The sequence below is a fragment of the Oncorhynchus gorbuscha genome, linkage group LG24, assembly GCF_021184085.1.
Source record: "Oncorhynchus gorbuscha isolate QuinsamMale2020 ecotype Even-year linkage group LG24, OgorEven_v1.0, whole genome shotgun sequence".
Classification (NCBI taxonomy): domain Eukaryota; kingdom Metazoa; phylum Chordata; class Actinopteri; order Salmoniformes; family Salmonidae; genus Oncorhynchus; species Oncorhynchus gorbuscha.
Window position 1 is genome coordinate 40,143,552 of NC_060196.1, and position 19,665 is coordinate 40,163,216.

The 19,665-nt window shown below is 43.4% G+C and overlaps 1 protein-coding gene across 6 annotated transcripts; it reads left to right on the plus strand.

Annotated features, from left to right (window-relative positions):
* The first annotated feature begins 370 nt into the window (after positions 1 to 370).
* Positions 371 to 18,687, plus strand: LOC124012618 (anillin-like). 6 transcript variants are annotated; one of them, XM_046326453.1, is made up of 25 exons: positions 371 to 542; positions 5,178 to 5,331; positions 5,749 to 6,237; positions 6,433 to 6,797; positions 7,629 to 7,976; positions 8,067 to 8,217; positions 8,429 to 8,682; positions 8,857 to 8,964; positions 9,094 to 9,226; positions 9,415 to 9,632; positions 9,836 to 9,987; positions 10,235 to 10,379; positions 11,757 to 11,892; positions 12,069 to 12,248; positions 12,504 to 12,630; positions 12,723 to 12,771; positions 12,879 to 12,932; positions 13,452 to 13,478; positions 13,719 to 13,737; positions 13,894 to 14,006; positions 14,344 to 14,397; positions 14,760 to 14,846; positions 14,981 to 15,088; positions 15,276 to 15,448; positions 15,760 to 18,687. In XM_046326453.1, the coding sequence occupies exons 1-25, from the start codon at positions 525 to 527 to the stop codon at positions 15,872 to 15,874; spliced, it is 3,777 nt and encodes a 1,258-aa protein (XP_046182409.1). In that variant the 5' UTR covers positions 371 to 524; the 3' UTR covers positions 15,875 to 18,687. The 6 variants fall into 6 exon arrangements, with proteins under 6 accessions (XP_046182409.1, XP_046182408.1, XP_046182403.1 ...); XM_046326452.1 differs by having other exon boundaries at positions 5,749 to 5,796; positions 5,881 to 6,237; positions 7,629 to 8,217; XM_046326447.1 differs by having other exon boundaries at positions 7,629 to 8,217.
* The last annotated feature ends 978 nt before the right edge of the window (positions 18,688 to 19,665 follow it).

Genomic DNA, 19,665 nt, shown 5'->3' on the forward strand with positions numbered 1-19,665 from the left:
CACATGGGCAGAATACAACAGGTGTAGGTAGACCTTACAGTGAAATGATTACTTAAGAGCCCCTAGCCAACAGGGGGGGGGTAGCCATTTGACTAGATGTTCAAAAGTCTTATAGCTTGGGGGTAGAAGATGTTTAGAAGCCTCTTGGACCTAGACTTTGTTATTTCACTTTGGTTTATTATCTATTTCACTTGCTTTGCCAATAAAGCCCTTTGAATCGAATTGAGAGTGAAACTTGAATCTGATTGGCTATAATGCGTCTGTCTACGCCCATTGTGTTCATCATTGGCTGTTTCGTGAATCCTGCGCGATTCCAACCGTCGGAGTCTGCGCAGTGAACAAAGCGCTGAAATTCAAATCTTGAACAGATGTTTCTTAAGAAAAAAAAAACAGGAACGGAGGCGACTGGTTTGGAGAAACATCAGCTCATAAACGTTCCGCGTTTGTGGAATTAGGATAGATAAACGAGCATTATTTAATATAGCTAAGTCAGTAGATCTGAACAAAGATAAACTATTATCGGAATGGATCCGTTTACCGAGGTGAGTGCACATTTTCTTTATTTGATCTACTATAGCTAATAAGTAATGGTTAACACTAGCTAGCTAACGTTAGCTACCATGCCATGGCCAGCTAATGTTAGCTATCAAAAACAATTTGCTTGTTGCATTGCATTAAGATGTTAAACTGGTTTGATAACCAAAATACTAAGTGACTGTCATTAAACTACATATTTGTAGCACTGAAATAATGTTGTAAAACCTGCATGCAAGCTGGCGTTAATCTCGTGTTAACTTAGTGGGCGTTAGGTAGCTGTTAACTACCTCGTTAATTTGTTCTTCAACAAAAGGGAATTTAAATATTTTGTTAACTAGCTAAAACTGGCCGATTTCAAATGTATAACCTCAACTGAAAGTTGTTGGAAACGTTGCATGTTAGATAGCCAAGTTAGCTGTTATAGAAGTTACATCTAAACCCTGACACCTTCCATACCGTAGCTCCTGTTCTGAAGGTATTTTTCCTCTTCATATAATGCTGTACGTTACACGCCCGCATAAAGCAGTCGGGTGATTCTTCTTGTCAAAAAGCCCCTCCCTTACGTGCGAGCAGAGAGAGAGAAATCTACAATTCCCTTATTGGGAATGAATGAATGGATTCCATTCTCCCCAGGACAAGTTGGAGCTTGGAATAGTTCCAACCTTTGACTCCTTTCGTCAAAACTACTATGACAAAATTAAGAGTTTGAATATGAATACAGGAATTAACGTTAGTGTTTTCAGTTACACTGTGTGTTTTAACCTTAATTTCCATACAGCAGCTGCCTGACAATTTCACTATCAATTTTACCAAATGCACCATGAGGACTAGCTAGATTTCATTTTAAAATTCACCCTGGTTTGGTACTGGTTGTGTTCCATGACAACTCAGATATAGAAGAAGCAGCGGCAATAGGCAGTATACAAAATCCCTCAAATTTCCACTCCAACCAATAGAAAGGCCTCGGGAGATTTCAAATCCAGTAGCCACAACATGACCGGGGTGGCTCATTCCTAAGGAATGACGACCACTTTAACAAGTTTTCCACACAGCCTGGCCGGGTGAGAGAGCTGTTAAGGGAACTCTGAAACAGGCAGGAATGTGTTTTCTTGCACTGTAGCAGCCAGGGCTCTGGCCCAGGGCAATAAATCATGCCTCAGGACTGTTTGCCTTGGACTGGGGGGCCAGCTAGGGTTTTAGTGTACAGATGAAAAGAACAGACATGACATGAGGAGGCCAGGGAGAATAAGTTGAGGCAATGACAGCCTTTTATCGCCTTCAGACCCAGTAGTTTTTGTTGACCCTGTGATGTGGACGAAAACGTTTTCACTATTTGAAAGCCATAGCCCCCCTCCATCCACTGTTCGCTATGGGTTCAATAAAATAGAGCAGAAAGGAAAAGATACTAAAATGGCAACTTAAAGGGCAACTCAACCTCATGTTCATTATCTCCAGCACCAAACCAATGTCTACATATGTGAAAACAGTGCGTTTCTGATGATGTGGTTAAAAAGACGAGAAGGTCCTAATCAATGTTTCTCTGTGATATCTGGGTAGAATTTAAACGTAAGAAAGTGATTTTCAAAACCTGCAATGAGTTTCTAGCCAAAGGGAGTGTATTTTCTTGCCAACCACATCACTGCAAATCTGTGTTTGAAAATAATTGTCATTGGGTAGAACTTTTTAAAGGTATATTTTTCTAGAAATTTGCCACTTTAAGTTACAGTACCAGTCAAAAGTTTGGACACACCTATTCAAGCGGTTTTCTTTATTTTTACTATTTTCTACATTGTATAATAATAGTGAAGACATCAAAACTATGAAATAATACATGGAATCATGTAGAAACCAGAAGGGTGTTAAACAAATCAAAATCTACATAATGTTTGAGATTCTTCAAAGTAGCCACCCTTTGCACACTCTTGGCATTCTCTCAACCAGCTTCATCAGGTAGTCACCTGAAATGCATTTCAATTAACAGGTGTGCCTTAAGTTAATTTGTGGATTTTTTTCCCCTTAATGCGTTAAAGCCAATCAGTTGTGACAAGGTAGGGGTGGTATAGAGAAGATAGGCCTATTTAGTAAAAGACCAAGTCCATATTATGGCAAGAACAGCCAAAATAAGCAAAGAGAAATGACAGTCCATCATTACTTTAAGACATGAAGGTCAGTCAATCCGGAACATTTCAAGAACTTCAAGTGCAGTCACAAAAACCATCCAGCGCTATGATGAAACTTGCTCTCGTGAGGACCGCCACAGGAAAAGAATTCCCGGAGTTACCTCTGCTGCAGAAGATGAGTTCATTAGTTACTAGCCTCAGAAAGCGGCAATTAACTGCACCTCAGATTGCAGACCAAATAAATGCTTCAGAGTTCAAGTAACAGACACATCAACATCAACTGTTTAGTGTGAATCAGCCTTCATGGTCAAATTGCTGCAAAGAAACCACTACTAAAGGGCTCCAGTAAGAAGTGACTTGTTGGGGCCAAGAAACATCAGCAATAGACATTAGACCGGTGGAAATTTGTCCTTTGGTCTGATGAGTCCAAATTTGAGATTTTTGGTTCCAACTGCCGTGTCTTTGTGAGACTCATTTTAGATTCTTCAAAGTAGCTATTATTTGCCTTGATTACAGCTTTGCACACTCTTGGCATTCTCTCAACCAGCTTCACCTGGAATGCTTTTCTAACAGTCTTGAAGGAGTTCCCACATATGCTGAGCACTTGTTGGCTGCTTTTCTTTTACTCTGCTGTCCAACTCATCCCAAACCATCTGATGCACTCCTTCTTGGTCAAATAGCCCTTACACAGCCTGGAGGTGTGTTGGGTCATTGTCCTGTTGAAAAACAAATAATAGTCCCACTAAGCGCAAACCAGATGGAATGGCATATCACTGCAGAATGCTGTGTTAGCCATGATTGTTGTGTGCCTTGAATTCTAAATAAATCAGTGACACCAGTAAGCACCCCCACACATCACAATTCCTCCTCCATGCTTCACTGTGGGAACCACACATGCAGAGATTATCCGTTCACCTACTCTGCATCTCACGGCGGTTGCAACCAAAAACCTCAAATTTGGACTCATCAGACCAAAGAACAGAGCCTCTCAGAGCCTGGTTACTCTCTAGGTTTCTTCCTAGGTTCTGGCCTTTCTAGGGAGTTTTCCCTAGCCACCGTGCTTCTACACCTGCATTGCTTGCTGTTTGTGGTTTTAGGATGGGTTTCTGTATAGCACTTTGTGACATCGGCTGATGAAATAAATGTGATGCTCTATGTAGACATAGGGCTGGGCGATGTGGCCTAAACATCTAGATAAAATAATAAATTATTTTATTTTACTTATGGGCAATCCAAAATATCAAGATTTGTGAAATTTTCAATGTAAAATGCACTGTATTCAAAAAGTCAGCAATAATCTATTAATTCAGGTCTTGTGAAATTATGCCTAGGTTAGGAGTAAGCCTTTCACAACCATACAACCCACTAATAATTTGTTGCAATAATCACTGATCTGACTTTCAAGTACCCTTTAGTTTACACATTTTACCAGAACCATGCTTAATGGACCAACTTCTTGTAGCAGGCATTATGGAAAATTAACACGTCTCATAAGCAATCTCTCAAGCAACAGCCCACATGCTTGTGAGTAGCAAGCGGATCTTTATATTTAAAATATAGCTAACTTGGATCTATTTGCTAGCTAACAAGATAGAACAGTTGGATTGTTATGAACACACCGCTCAGTTAGTCTCCAACTGTTTGAACACCATGTTAGCCTGTCCACTTTGTTCAGATGTTGAAATCAAGTGGCCTACCTTATTTCTCAGAATGAGTTGCTGATTCCTTATGTTTTTTTTTAATGCTTATTGCACATTTTACAAACAGACTAGACAGCTACTATAACAGTCTGTGGCTAAAATGCTTCTAGTTGTATGTTGGACTGAGCATCAGAAATGTAGCATGAATTTTCCAGAATCCATGTTCATTGATACTCCAGTTTTAGTGCGGTCTGCTCTGGAGGAATTGGAATTTGAGGAGATAAATAAAAAGGCTGTTAGTAATGTTAAGTTCTCCTTTCTTACAGTAAAATGTCTTCATGTGTTTGTGTCCATATGACCGATTCTGTTGGACCAAACGTCAAATGCAAATAGTGAGTTGAAAGAAGTGATCGTTCATATTTGTTACTGTGAGTGGGATGGGCTTGGTGTGCAAGTGTAATTGGGAAGATGCTCAGTAACGGTAGAAGTGGCGATGGAGACGAGACCAAAAAGACATGAGAACAGGCGAACATAAACGCTCATCAAAAATGTTTACAAAATATGGAATATCGCACAAAAACATGCATTAGAATTAATCAAATTAATTTGATATCACCCAGCCCTATGTAGACACTGGTTGGGTGTTGGAGATAATGAATGAGGTTGAAAAGTGGAGGAGTTGCACTTTTACAATGGTGTGGAATGTCCCTCAGGATGTCACTTTTATGTGCTAGTCAATGCTGACTGGACAGTACGGTGGCTACTACTAAGTCCTGTTCTGATTAGATTCAATCAAATGAGAAAATAAGAGAAAATGCACACAGTGCTCCAAATGTAAATGTTATGTCATAATGAAGTATTGTTTTTCTTCCCTGTTCAGAAACTCCTGGAGAGGACCCGCGCTCGCAGGGAGAACCTGCAGAAGAAAATGGCAGAGAGGTCCACTGCTTCCAACAGACAGATGGCCAAGAGAGCTAGGGAGCCTCTGGCTGAGACCTGCAACAGCCTGGTCACAGAGCCTGTCGTTGAGAAAGGTGAGGAAGGCTTTCCTACAAAAAGATCATGCATTTTATGTTGTATCCCACTGAGAATAAGTGTATCAATTATTATTTGCGAGCGCAGTGCTCCCTCTGGTTGCGAAAGTGAATATAGCGTAGATTAGTTTTGTTTTATTTGAAACCCCAGATGGTTCCATTAGCCTTCAGGAAGTGGTTGAACTTCCTGACCTGCATGTGCAGAGCTTTCCATACAGGAAGCTTGACTGTTGAATGATGTGATCAAATCGGAGTGGGATGTGTGTAGTCTTGCAGCTTTCCCGGTGCTGTGTACAAAAATAGACAAAATGATGACGTTTCAGATTGTCTGTATATCAAATACTTATATTCATTTTATGGATTGGAACTCTTCCAGTGTGTAAACGTAACTCGTGGTGTTTCTTACTTGTCCCCCAGGCCCTCAACATTCCACCAAGCACTCTCCCTCCAAGCGGAGTCGTTCAGGTGAACTTGACAAGCCCACCATTATTGGTGAGGAGAACAGGGAGCCTGCAATGCCTCCTCTCACCTTGACCCCTACTCTGTCAGATCCCCAGACTGACCGGAAGCACCCAACGGTCCCAGCCAGCATTCTCTCTGCCTCTTCTCTAGAGAGGGTGGATGTCTGCCTTGCTCTTCCCGTTCCTGAACCAGAACCCATGGTGGCAACACGGCTTGTCCCAGAGCAGGTCAGGGCCACGGAGGTAGAGCGCCCTGCCCCAAAACCAGAGAAGGGGGCTGTGAGTGCTGCTCCACAGAGGACCAGGGATGTGGAGGTGGTGCCTACTAGCACAGTTCTTCAGAGGAACAGAGAAGAGCAGAGGGAGGCTCCCACCTCCACCCCTGCTGCCATGAAGTCTCGCCTGGCCAGACTAGCTGAACAGAGGCATTACTGGGACTCTGAAGGTAAGGAGCATGATCTTTTGACTAGCTTGATCATTTCATTTGTACATGCAGCACCTGCTTAACCATTTATAGATGACCTGGAAAAACATTTTTTTTTATGCAACTTGTAATATCAGTTTTGAATTATACTACAACAATCATACTAAACAGTGTTTTGGGCTGACAAATTTGAATATCTATGTTTTTCCTTCCAAGGTACGTCTGAGGTTCCAGACATCCCAGCAGCTCTGTCCCCAGTGAAGAACCAGACCCAGCCGAGGCAGGCCGTAGCCCCAGTCCCCACACCCGTCCATGCTGTTGCGTCCTCAGAGGCCCCTGTAGGCAGGAAGGGTCGGCTGGCCAACCTCGCAGCCACCATTGGGTCCTGGGAGGATGACCTCAGCCACACGGCCCCTCGCAGCAGCAGAGACAATGCACAAGAGAAGCCTGGTAGTGTCAGTAACGCCACCCCTGCATGGAGGAGAGAGGCTTGTGCTGGAGCCAAACCCACCTCTGCTGCTGCAGACTGTCCACAAATGACTCAGTCATCAAACAGAAAGCCTGCTCTGGATTCCAACCAGGTGAGTCACCAATCAATCAAATGTATTTATAAAGCCCTTTTTACTTCAACCGATGTCACAAAGTGCTATACAGGAACCCAGCCTAAAACCCCAAGCAGCTAGTAATGCCGATTTTAGAAGCACGGTGGCTTGGAAAAACTCCCTAAAAAGGAAGGAACCTAGAGAGGAACCAGGCTCTGAGGGGTGGCGAGTCCTCTTCTGCCCGTGCATAGAACATAGCCAAGATGTTCAAACGTTCATAGATGACCAGCAGGGTCAAATAATAATAATAATAATAATCACAGTGGTTGTAGAGGGTGCAACAGGTCAGCACCTCAGGGGTTCATGTCAGTTGGCTTTTCATAGCCGATCATTCAGAGTTTGAGACAACTGAGAGCGAGAGAGTCGAAAACAGCAGGTCCAGGAAAATGTAGCACGTCCGGTGAATAGGTCAGGGTTCCATAGCCGCAGGCAGAACAGTGAAAACTGGAGCAGCAGCACGACCAGGTGGACTGGGGACAGCCAGGAGTCATTAGGTAGTCCTGGGGCATGGTCCTAGGGCTGAGAGATTTTTTTTCTTTCTCACACCAGATAAGATGGGAGAAATACTCCAGATATAACAGACTGACCCTAGCCTCCCGACGCGTAAATACAACCGTTGACTTAGTTACTAATCATAATGTTCCTAATGTTCCATTTTGAATGTGAAAAATAAGAAATGTATTGGTGATGCTTTGCAAGAAAGCGGTGTGCAATAACTTATTTTAAATAGTTATGTTTCAACGCACATGCACAGGACTTTGAGATTTACTGAACAGTTTGGTTAATTATTTCCCTCTTGCATTTCTTCAGCAGCCTGTCCACTCCCCAGTCAAGTCCACCAGAGCATTTCCCCCCAGCCCTCAGAAGACTGAAGTACCTGAAGCCAGACCAGCTCTACAGACAGGCAGAGGTCTCCCCTCTCCTGTATCCAGTCCCCAGAGGAGTTACCAGGGGAGAGCCTCAGCCTTCACCCCCAGCCCCGAGAAAGGTGCTCTCTCCTCAGCCTCACCTGTGCCTCAGAGCCCCTTGAAGAACCAGGCCCTGTCCCGAGCCATGGAGGTCAACTGTAGCCCCGAGAAGCCAGAGCTCCCCACACAGCCCTCTACTATCGGGCCCACTGGACCCTCTGTCCTGCAGACCAGGGAGAGGTTCACAAAGGAGACCACCCCGGCCACTCCCCTGCAGCAGAGAGGCACAGCTGGAGCAACTGGACCATCTGTCCTGCAGACCAGGGAGAGGTTCACAAAGGAGACCACCCCGGCCACTCCCCTGCAGCAGAGAGGCACAGCTGGAGCAACTGGACCATCTGTCCTGCAGACCAGGGAGAGGTTCACAAAGGAGACCACCCCGGCCACTCCCCTGCAGCAGAGAGGCACCGCTGGAGCAACTGGAACTCCAGGTGAGTGAGAATTAGCACTCAACTTAGCTTTGTTGTGTTTCCTACGCTAAAGTCGACAGCTTATTAGGATGTTCTGAAATATCAGATGTTTTAATACACAGTCTCTGCTCATTTGACAATTGCTGGTCAAACCATTGCTGGTTTCAAACATGTGTATGTCCACTTCCATTGTCCTCCAAGAGTTACTGAATATTTTCTATTCTATTTCCAGCAGATGTCAAGTCGTTCATGGAGCGTTTTGGGGAGAGGTGCCAGGAGCGTTCTGGCCTGAGTTCCCCTGCTACCTGCCATGGAGCAGCCACTCGTAACCCAAACATAGTGAACCCGTCTGGGACAGGCCTGGCTAGTCGTACCCCTGTAGTGAGCCAGTCTGTGACCCCCAACACCAGGCTGGTACAGGAGAGGCTGAGAGGTGCCCAGGCTGCCAACACTGCCACCACTGCCCTTGCACAGAAACAGAAACTGGTATGTACAGTTCACTTTATTTACCGAGACCATCTACCTTAATGTCTTTAGTTTTGCCTTTGTACAGCACTTAGGTGTTTCTTTTTCTAATAAATAGCTTTATTTAATTTTTTGTGACATTTGTTTTGTGACCAGACTGATGGAAAGTAGTCCTTTTCTTGTTCTTTATTGCAGGAGCGTGAGTCAGAACTGGCTCAGATTCGTAACCGTTTCCAGAAAGGGAACAACATTTGGAAGAACAAGGAGGAGGTGGCAGACACCAAGAAACTCACACAGGCCAAGGTTGGTGGGGAAGTATATTTATTTCAGTCCCGCTTGGACAAAACTTAATATCTGCAGACTGGTGTATGATGGACGACTGCAAAGCACTTATGAAGGAAATGTTATTGAGCCTGTAATAATTTCTCTCAGGATCTGATTGAGCATCCTGAGGAGAGAGGGCCTGTTGTCTCACAGCCTGATGAACCAACCGCTTCCTCTCTGGATAGCCTGAATGCTGCACCCAAGAAACCTTCTGAGGAAGAAACACAGGAGGAGGAATCGGGTACTGTATTTACTGAGTACACTACTTGATCATACTGACTTGGCTTTCTTAAGATTACACTGATCATAGAGGTCTTCGGATGCTTTAATCGGAAGTTCTGTCATTAACAAACTTAATCAGAGCAGTCCCCCTTATAGTTTAAGTGATGGTGTCACGGTAACAATCCACTCACTATTGTCTCACTGCAGATGAAGAAGAGAGTCATGAGATGGAGATGAAAGTGGACCAGTCCAACAACTCTGAGATCAACAACTTTGATGGGTTCCATGACCAGATTGAGGAGCTGAGTGGTGAGGAGGGTGAAGGAGAAGAGGAAGATAAACTGAACATCTCCTCGATGTCCATCCTGGCTCCCTTCTCTGAGTCGGTGGCTGCTGTGATCAAGAGCCCAGTAAGGAAGATGATGGTGAGTTACAGTACAAAGCTGGAAACCAAATGGGGGGGAAATGCTAAGCATACAAAGTGTAATAATCTTTCAGCTATTTAATGTATTGGACTGCTTTTGAATGGAAGCGTGTCATATTTTGTTTGTGCCCACAAACTAATGTCATGGTTAATAATGACATTTTTGGGCCAACCTAATACATCTTTATGTATATCCCTGCCCAGACGTCGACCCCAGCCAGTTCATTCAACGCTAAGAGCCAGACTCCTGACATTGTTTCCAGACCCAGTAAGTTCCAAAGGGCTCGCTTGCTCCGGGATGGGTCATCAGACAGCCTAGAGACAGACGAACATGAGGACCACAACCTGCCCTACAGGTAACCAACCACTCAACGCCACATATCCTAACTGGTGCCTTACTGACTTGATGGTATCTCTAATGTAACTGTCTGAGTTTCACCCCTTCAAATGATACGTCAACTACTTTTTTTATTTGTCACTTTAGTTTCACTGAGTTCAAGATACGACCCCTAACTATTTTCTCTTAGGTCGTTCAGACTCTTGTATCCAATTAACACTCTGATACTTGTTCACTCTCTACATGTGTTTTCCTTTCTCTTCTAGTATTGATGCGTACAGGTCGACCAGGATCAAGGAGAGTACTGAGAGGCCCTGTGTGAAGCAGGTCATCGTGAAGGAGGATGTGTCTCAGAGAGCAGCAGAGGAGCCCAGGAGCCAAGGACACACCAGCATCAAACAGAAGATGAAGGTAAATGCATGACAGGTCGTGACAACAGACTGCTCCAAAACTGCCATAAAAATGCCAGGGGCTGGCAGAATCATTTTGTGGGAGTGCTTTGCTGCAGGAGGGACTGGTGCATTTCACAAAATAGATTGCATCATGAGGCAGAAAAATTACGTGTATATATTGAAGCAACATCTCAAGACATCAGTCAGGAAAGTTCAAGCTTGGTCGCAAATGGGTCTTCCAAATGGACAATGACCCCAAGCATACTTCCACAGTTGTGGCAAAATGGCTTAAGGACAACAAAGTCAAGGTATTGGAGTGGCCATCACAAAGCCCTGACCTCAATCCCATAGAAAATTTGTGGGCAGAACTGAAAAAGCGTGTGCGAGCAAGGAGGCCTACAAACCCAACTCCGTTATACCAGCTGTCAGAATGAATGAGCCAAAATTCACCCAGCTTATTGTGGGAAGCTTGTTGAAGGCTACCTGAAGCATTTGACCCAAGTTAAACAATTTAAAGGCAATGCTACCAAATACTAATTGAGTGTATGTAAACCTCTGACCCACTGGGAATGTGATGAAAGAAATAAAAGCAGAAATAAATTGTTCTCTACTATTCTGACATTTCACATTCTTAAAATGAAGAGGTGATCTTAACTGATCTAAGACAGGGGATTTGTACTAGAATTAAATGTCCGAAATTGTGAAACTAAGTTTAACTGTATTTGGCTACGGTGTATTTAAACATCTGACGTCAACTGTAGGTGTTCCTTTTGTAAAGATGGGAAAGGGCAGCGTTGAGTGCAATAGAGATTGTATCATCTGTTGGGGCGCAATACAAATTGGATTTGGGTCTAGGGTTTCTGGGATGATGCCTACAGACTTGAGTGCTACTGGTCGGTAGTCATTTAGGCAGGTTACCTTTTGTGTTCTTGGGCACAGGGACTATGGTGGTCTGCTTGAAACGTGTAGGTATTACAGACTCTGCCATGGACAGGTTGAAAATGTCAGTGAAGACACTTGCCAGTCGGTCACCGCGTACTCTGAGTACACGTCCTGGTAATACGTCTGGCTCTGCGGCCTTGTGAATGTTGACCTGTTTAAAGGTCTTACTCACATCGGCTACCGTGAGCGTGATCACTTCAGAGAGAATTTCAGAGGTGGCCCTGTCATACTGTTGGGAATAGTAAGGGATGTAGTAGTAGAGTATAAAATGTCATTATGTACAAAAACAGACTATAGATTCAAGGTGTAAGTGCTCTGAGTGCAAAATATGTTACTACTTATAAGTACATCCCTTGGGATCTATTCCCCCTCATTCCATGTTGGTTCTTCTGACCACCGATGTTGATTTCCTCGTGACCAATAAGATTTATTCTTTCTGATTGATTACTTGTAGGTTCTGACCTATGAGATGAACCTGCAGCAGACTGTGATCAGCCAGGCCAGCCAAGCCTTGAACTGCTGTACTGATGAGGAGCATGGGAAAGGCTCGCATGTGGAGGCAGAGGCTGAGCGGCTGCTGCTCATAGCCAGTGAGTTCCCTTCCACCCCTACAACATCGGTGCCCACACTTACAGCCAATCCCAATTTGCTCCATGCCCCTTGGGGATGGGCTTTTATATCTTAAGACTATCGGCATGCATTTCACATAAACACTGCATTCTGTTTTCTTCAGTCTTTCTTACGTTTTTTTCTTGTCACCCTCCAGCGGAGAAGCGGGGGGCACTGAAGGCTGAGTTGGACCGTCTGAAGGGAGAGGGTCCTAGCGGTCATAGGAGGGTGCAGGGTGGGGACATGGGGGTATCCGCCTCCAAGGGATCCATCTCTCTCATGGAGCTACGATTGCCCCTCAAGGCTGACTTTGTCTGCTCCGCTGCTAGCAAGCCAGGTAGAGAACCAACAATTGTTACTTATCTCATCTAACCACCTTTTTTATTTTTGTTGGTGAGTGATGCATGTCTTTAGTGTGCAATGTACCTTCAACCAAATTGCCTTTGTGGACAATACAGTTATATTGATCTCCTGTTTTCCAGATTGTACTGTTTGATACAAGTACATTGTTCAATCCAATTGTAATATACATCATGTATAATGTTAGACTGAACTCATTACATTTTCCACTTTATGTATCTGTTTATTCCAGAGTGGTCCAGCCATTACTTCTTCATCATGATCCGTGCTGGAGCTGAGAATACAGTTGCTACTCCCCTAGCCAGCACAAGTAGCGCTATCAGTGGAGACGCAATCACCTTCTCTACCAAGTTCACCATGTGAGTTAAACTGCACTGATTCTCTCTCTGAAATTCTGTAGAATAGTACCACTGTCATGTTCTAATGCCTTTCTCGCGCTCTTCCATTTTAGGTCTGACGTCTCTAACGACTTTACAATTGATATTGAGGTTTACTGTCTGGTGAGTTTTTGCTGCTTTTTGTAAATGAAAATGTGATGATTGTTATTGTTTGAGGAGGACTGACTGAGCTGAGATATTACTCACTCTAACCCTGGTTATTTTATCAGGTGCAGAAGCGTGAGTTGAACCCTGACAAGAGGAAGAAGCCCAGCAAGTCAAAGGTGTGATTTAATCAAATATAGTGTAACAAACTGTACAATTCAGTTTATTGAATATTTGAACTGGGAATAGTCTTCTTTCCTTATAGTTTCTACTTGAATACAGTGCAATTGCTATGTATCAGAATATGCATTTAGACCATTGCATTTAGAGATGTAAACAACGTCCTGTCTCTAAGATGAGATTTGGTGGAGCCGTGTTCACGAGGCCCATGAGTTGTGCTTGTCAGAAGGGAATCATTTTAAAAACCCCACTCACCTTTTGGTGTGGGTGTACTGTAATTTTACTGCTCAGTAGTAGAACAGCTAGCTGTAAGCATACCTGGGCCTACTGCTTCCCAACACACATTAGGCTCCACGTTCCATTCCAACACACAGTGAAGGGTCCTCTTTTTGAAAGGCTTTGTTCACAGCTCTCAATGGCAGGGTTTGCTTAGTCAGTGTTTTGAATGACCCATTCATTCACTTGTCTATGTCCTGATGTAACCACTTCTGAAACTGAATCACCTTTTGTCTTTCTAGGCCATCACTCCCAAGAGGTTCCTCTCTGTAAGCTTTCATTCTTACCCTCCTTCTCTAATACTGCCTTCTGGTCCTATACAGAATGTTTGTTTGAACACTTATCCTATCTGCTTGGTTGGAATGATCGCCACATGGAAAATGTAGAAATGCATTATACTATTATTCTGTTACTGTTGTCATATATGATGTATGCAGTACGTAAAGTCAGCGATCTTGTAAATGATTCTAAACATGTTTCTTCTTCATAACCTCTCTTTGCCCCTGTAGAAGAGCAGTTTGACTCCAGGTAAGGATACTTTTTAAATAACTGCTGTTGGTGTATAATGTTAATTGTTCTACTTGCAGTAATTGTGATGTGTGGTTCAGTTGAAAATTCTAGTTAATTTTGCAAGTCTCTGTGACAAATGTAGCTTAAACAAAAAATCCTCTTCTCTCTTTGCAGTGGTGGCCAGTCCTGGGGGCCCTAATACTGTCCGCACCAGTAACTTTGTCCTGGTCGGGTCTCACAAGCTGACTCTTGCCTCAATTGGGAAAAACAAGTTCCTATTGGAGAAGGTAAAATCCGAAGGCTTTTGTAACATTTTAACTTTTCTGTTCGGACTCTTCACTTCCATCTCTATCCTGAATTCACCCTCTATTTCCACTTAGGCTGACCTCTGCTGTGTCTCTGCACATAATACCAGCTGTCCAGGGTAATCGTAGGGTAGGGGGTAACATTTGTACAAGTTAGAACTGACAGTCCTGATAGAGGCCGGAGCAGGGAGGCAGGCCTCTAAATCTGCAACACAACACACACACACACTCTTTGTTCTCCCACCTGCACTGTCTGTGTGCTGCCTGCCCGCCTCGGACGCTTATTTACTCACACACTCTCCTTGTTTCTCTCTTTTAGATCAAATATGAAGGCATTGAGAGAGAGCTTCTTAGAGACATGTTTCACAGCAAGGTTGCTACTCCATCCATGACCACTTTTTAATATTTTGGGGTGTGTGTGGTGGATTGTGACAATGAATCTGCTTCTGTTGTGGCACTAACATTTCTAACCTCAATCTACAAGTTGGTTGGTATTGTTGTGAGGAAAGTAAAAGTTGTGCTGGATGTCTTTTGTATGTTTCTTTTTTTAATGGGTGTTTCAGGCACAGTGTCCAGTTAAGTTCTCACCATCCAGCCAATTGACTCTTAGAAGACAACAGGCTTGCAATTCTGCCTAAAACCTCATTAACCCCATATGTCCTGTCACCCAGCATTTTGTGGAGGTGTTTGTTTTTCAGCTGAGGCCTGTTACATGTCCTGTGTAATCTGTTCCAGGTGCCTTTCCTGTGCCCCATGGAGGGCCATATCTACCTGAAGATGCAGTGTGAGGTGGGCTCCCTAGTGGAGGAGAGAGGCTTCCTGGTGAGTACACGAATACATAGCCTATACAGATTTACAGATCACCTATGCCCTCAGGTTGTCAGACTAACATTTTGTTATTTAGAGGGGAGACGTTTGAGATTTCACGTTTTCTTAATCTGTGTTTTGTTTTACAGACTATGTTTGAGGATGTGAGTGGATTCGGAGCATGGCACAGGAGATGGTGTGTCCTGTCAGGATACTGTATCTCCTACTGGACCTACCCTGATGATGAGAAACGCAAGGTAGGAGGATGTTGAAGCCAACTATTGGATTTTAGTTTTGAATGATGAGCCCTGTGAGTCTTAATTTTTCAATACCATAGGACCAGTGGGAATACGTATGTCAATTCATGTTGCTACCAATTAGAGTAGCTTTTTATGTATTTTAATTGTCGTTTACATTTCTTTGGGTGGGTTCATGTCTTTCTAGAACCCAATGGGTCGCATCAACTTGGCCAACTGCATCAGTCGTAAGGTGGAGCCAGCCAACCGAGAGTTCTGTGCCAGGCCCAACACCTTCGAGCTGATCACTGTCCGGCCTCAGAGAGAGGGCGACAGAGAGACGCTCGTCAGCCAGTGTAAAAACACCATGTGTGTCACCAAGTAAGTCACTGGTCGAAGTTGCTATAGTACCCTGTGTTGTTTTGTAGGCAAATACATTGTGTGGAGCAGTTATTTGAAGTCTTGAAGATTGATGGCTGATTTTATGATGTTTGACACAGTTTTTTATTTTCTGTACTCTACTCCCTGAAGTGAGCACTTGATCCCTCCCCCTCAGATTAAAAAACAATTGGATGTGTGTAGGCAGTGTTTAGTGTTACCATATTTCTTAGACTAATCCAATGCCTTTAAATCATTCAGGGAAGTGACTTGGGTCTCTGAAACGCATAATGACTCTTCCCGTGTACCTGCAGGAACTGGCTGTGTGCTGACACAAAGGACGAGAGGAACCTGTGGATGCAGAAGCTCAACCAGATCCTGGTGGACCTGCGCATGTGGCAGCCAGACTCCTGCCACAGGCCTGTGTGAGAGCACAGCTCCCCCGCCTGGACTAGAGGGCTAACAACACCCTGCATGGTTATGGGTCTCGCATATGGACTGTCACGATCAGTGACACTTACGATGACTAAGTGCAATACAGTATTCAAGTTATTAAATGGGATTTACATGTGTATTATATTTTTAGATGCTTTTAGTGGACAGTCAAGACAGTTTAAGTCAGGGATGGGCAACTGGGGGGCCCCTTTTGTAGCCCCCCATTCTCCAACTCATTCTGGGTCTCATCCAGGGTTTTCGTTAGGAAACTGTGTCGCTGGACGTTTGAACAGCCACATTTTAATTTACAAGACATTTTGAGAAATCTGCCGGGTCCATATGTATTGGGTGCGTAATCTGATTATGGTGTCCACCCACAGTGCTCAGAATGACAAATCACATTTTGTTTATGGTAATTCATATTAACAGAACATTCAAGTCAGATACGATGTGCGGTCCTGATTCTGATGGCCACTTTGAAGATGTTAGAATAAGTGTCTACGTTTATCTTTCCTCGGCCAACAACATGAGCAACGGACAGCAAAACCACTAGCTATGTCAATCTGCTATCCTTCATAGTAGAAAAGTTTACATATTTTATTGGTCAGCTTGTTGAGAAATAGCCTATTCCAAATAGACTCTGAGACCATTATGGGAAGATGGCGCCCAAATTCATACAATCAGTAGGTCTAGGCTACATTTAAAAAATTACCTTAAAGCAATGAATCTGAAACAACCAATCCAAACGTTTAGCTTAATGTTGATAAACTATGATCCCATGGCGCTTGCAATGCCAGGGTTTTGGGTTCGATTCCCACAGGGGACCAGTGCGAAAATATATGCACTCACTACTGTAAGTCCTACTAAATTTGTCTGCTAAATGACAAATGTATTGACATTATAAGCTATGTGCACATGTTTGTTCCATAGTACAGTTAGTGGGAAAACACCAAAAGGGCACTGCACCTGCAAGCAGTTTCATGTGATAGATGAAAATATCCGTTAGACATTTAAAAAGAGATCTAATAGGCTAGGTTCAGGTTTCAAACAATTAAGTATATGTTTTCAAAATGCATAGCCTACTGCCTCCAAAGTGGTGTGACGCGCTGATGAAGCCTGCCTTCTGTTGCCGTTTGAGATGCTGCAGCAGCTGTCACTGTCTGACATTTTCCACTGTCTGCATGCTTTAGGTGTGTGATAAATAAGATGCATGAAGAATGTACTGTAGCCTACGCATGCGCCAATTTAATTCCACTAAATGAGGCAAATTAACCTATAGACCTATAAGCATAAAACAAATGTATTTCCATCAATGAATAGACCCCCCCCCCAAGAAAATCACATTGGGATGCCCCCCCCCGACAATTTGCAGGTGCAACTTTTAAATTCGGCTTTTCTATTTACTGGTCTCAACTTACCGTTGAGAGATGGGGGAAAAAAATGAAATTTGGTTGTGCATCAGCAGTTTCTGTTAAAGCAGTCACTCAATTATCCCATGGTAAGTTAGTCATGGTCGAATTACAGATGGGGGGGCCCCATTTATATATTTAGTTACTCAGATAAATTAACTGCAAATACTCCTCTCCGCCCCCTGGCAAAATGTGTAGAATTGCAGCACACTTGCTTTAAAACTGACATTTTCTTTGTGGCAAACTGCAGAACATGTTCTCCCAAACATACTTTTCTTCTCTCTGCTGTCAAGGGGGGCCGTTTAAAAAAATATTTTTCTCTCAAGGTCACTGCATGTGTGTTTATGGATGTGGGTACTCAGACCCTCAAGCTACTGGAGCCCCTCATGATGGGTTAAGATTTTGTGGCCCCCACCCTTATCAACGTTGCCTATCCTTGGTTTAAGTTGTGAGAGAAATATCAGTAAAGCCATACTTGTGTAGATATTTCAGTATTGACTAGGGCTCTGCTGGTGCTTTTACACAGTCCACATTGACCCTGTATTTTATACGCATGTCCAAAGTGTTGGGAGGCCATACCCTCAAATATTTGAGAGAATTGAAAGTAGGATTTTGGTTGTCTATGCTTATACTCCCACGATGCAGCTTGCTGACAAGATATGGCTTCATAGGTTGACTTTGTTTTGTCTGATTTAATGTTTTCAATCAATATTTAACTTGATGTGTCACAACCAATTCTAAAATTGTCTGCGTCGGTGCCAAGGTTATGCACCAGAATGTTGTGTGTTTTTTGCTATTCCCTTTTCTTCCTTTGCAATCTTTGCTAACCTTATATTTATCATGTTGTGCACTGTGGGTAGAAACTTCTGAGCTGTCGAGACTACCGAACAAAAAAGCCTTTAATATTGTTTGTATTTATGTCAATGTTTTATTTTTGTGTCCAGGTTTGAAATGGTTACAGTTAAACAGGGGGTGTGGATCTGCAGGTATTGGTATAGTATACCACCATTCTATTGTAATGGGAAACTTTGACAGTTGAGATTATTGCAAATCCTTTTTTGTATGTGCAGATTTCTATTCTCATTTTAGTATAGCTAGCTCTACACTAAGTTGAAAGCTTATTCTCAGTTCAAGTTTTAAGCATGTGCTTTGAGGACTGAAGATGCTACTTACTCTTGTGATTTTACAGTGATGTTTTGGGGAGGATAATATGCCTTATCTACCCATTTAATTAGTGCACAAAATGTTAATTATTCTCCAAATGTTGACAGGTCTATCATATCCCCTGATCTGTCCTGTCTAAATGCCAGTCTTTCATTTGAACAACAAGCACTCCAAAGATTCATTGAATGTACTGGTATTTCTAAAATGACAAATAAATGCCAGCTTTAACCAAAATAGTTGGTTTTCTTTCAAGCTGATCAGAGTTGCAGTTTCATGTTCTTTAGGGTACTTTTTCTTGTTTTTAGACCATGTAGAAGAGCATGTCAATATAAAATAGGCTATTAAGGGTGAGAAACTTTACATTTTTCTGTGTTTACTTGCCTGGAACCATGTACAATTTAACTAAATAGAATGGCTAAATTTAAACGATAGAATAAAGCCGAAACCACACAGATTCAGTAAACGGTGTTGACATTTGCGTGAGAGTAGAGCTCGTTAATTCACACACTGCTTAGCTTAAGCCATGTGGAGTATGTGGACACCCCTTTTTTAAATGTGTGGATTTGGCTATTTCAGCCACAAACATTGGCAGTAGAATGGCCTTACTGAAAGCTCAGTGACTTTCAACGTGTCACCGCCGTAGAATGCCACCTTTCCAACAACTCAGTTCGTTACATTTCTGCCCTGCTCGAGCTAGCTGCCCCGGTCAACTGTAAGTGCTGTTATTGTGAAGTGGAAATGTCTAGGAGCAACAACGGCTCAGCCCTGACGTGGTAGGACACACAACTTCCAGAACGGGACCGGCGAGTGCTGAAGCGCTTAATGCATAAAAATCGCCTGTCCTCGGTTGCAACACTCACCACGAGTTCCAAACTGCCTCTAGAAGCAACATCCGCACAAGAACTGTTCAGCCGGAGCTTCATGAACTAGGTTTCCATGGCAGAGCAGACTCGCAGAAGCCTAAGATCACCATGTGCAATGCCAAGCATCGGCTGGAGTGGACTCTGGGGCAGTGGAAATGCATTCTCTGGAGTGATGAATAGCGCTTCATCTGTCAGTCCAACTGAAGAATATGAGTTTGGCGGATGCCGGGAGAATGCTATCGGCCCAAATGCATTCTACCAACTACATTTTGGTGAAAGGAATAATGGTTCGGGCTAAGCCCTATAGTTCCAGTGAAAGGAAACCGCAACGCTACGAAATGCATAGTGA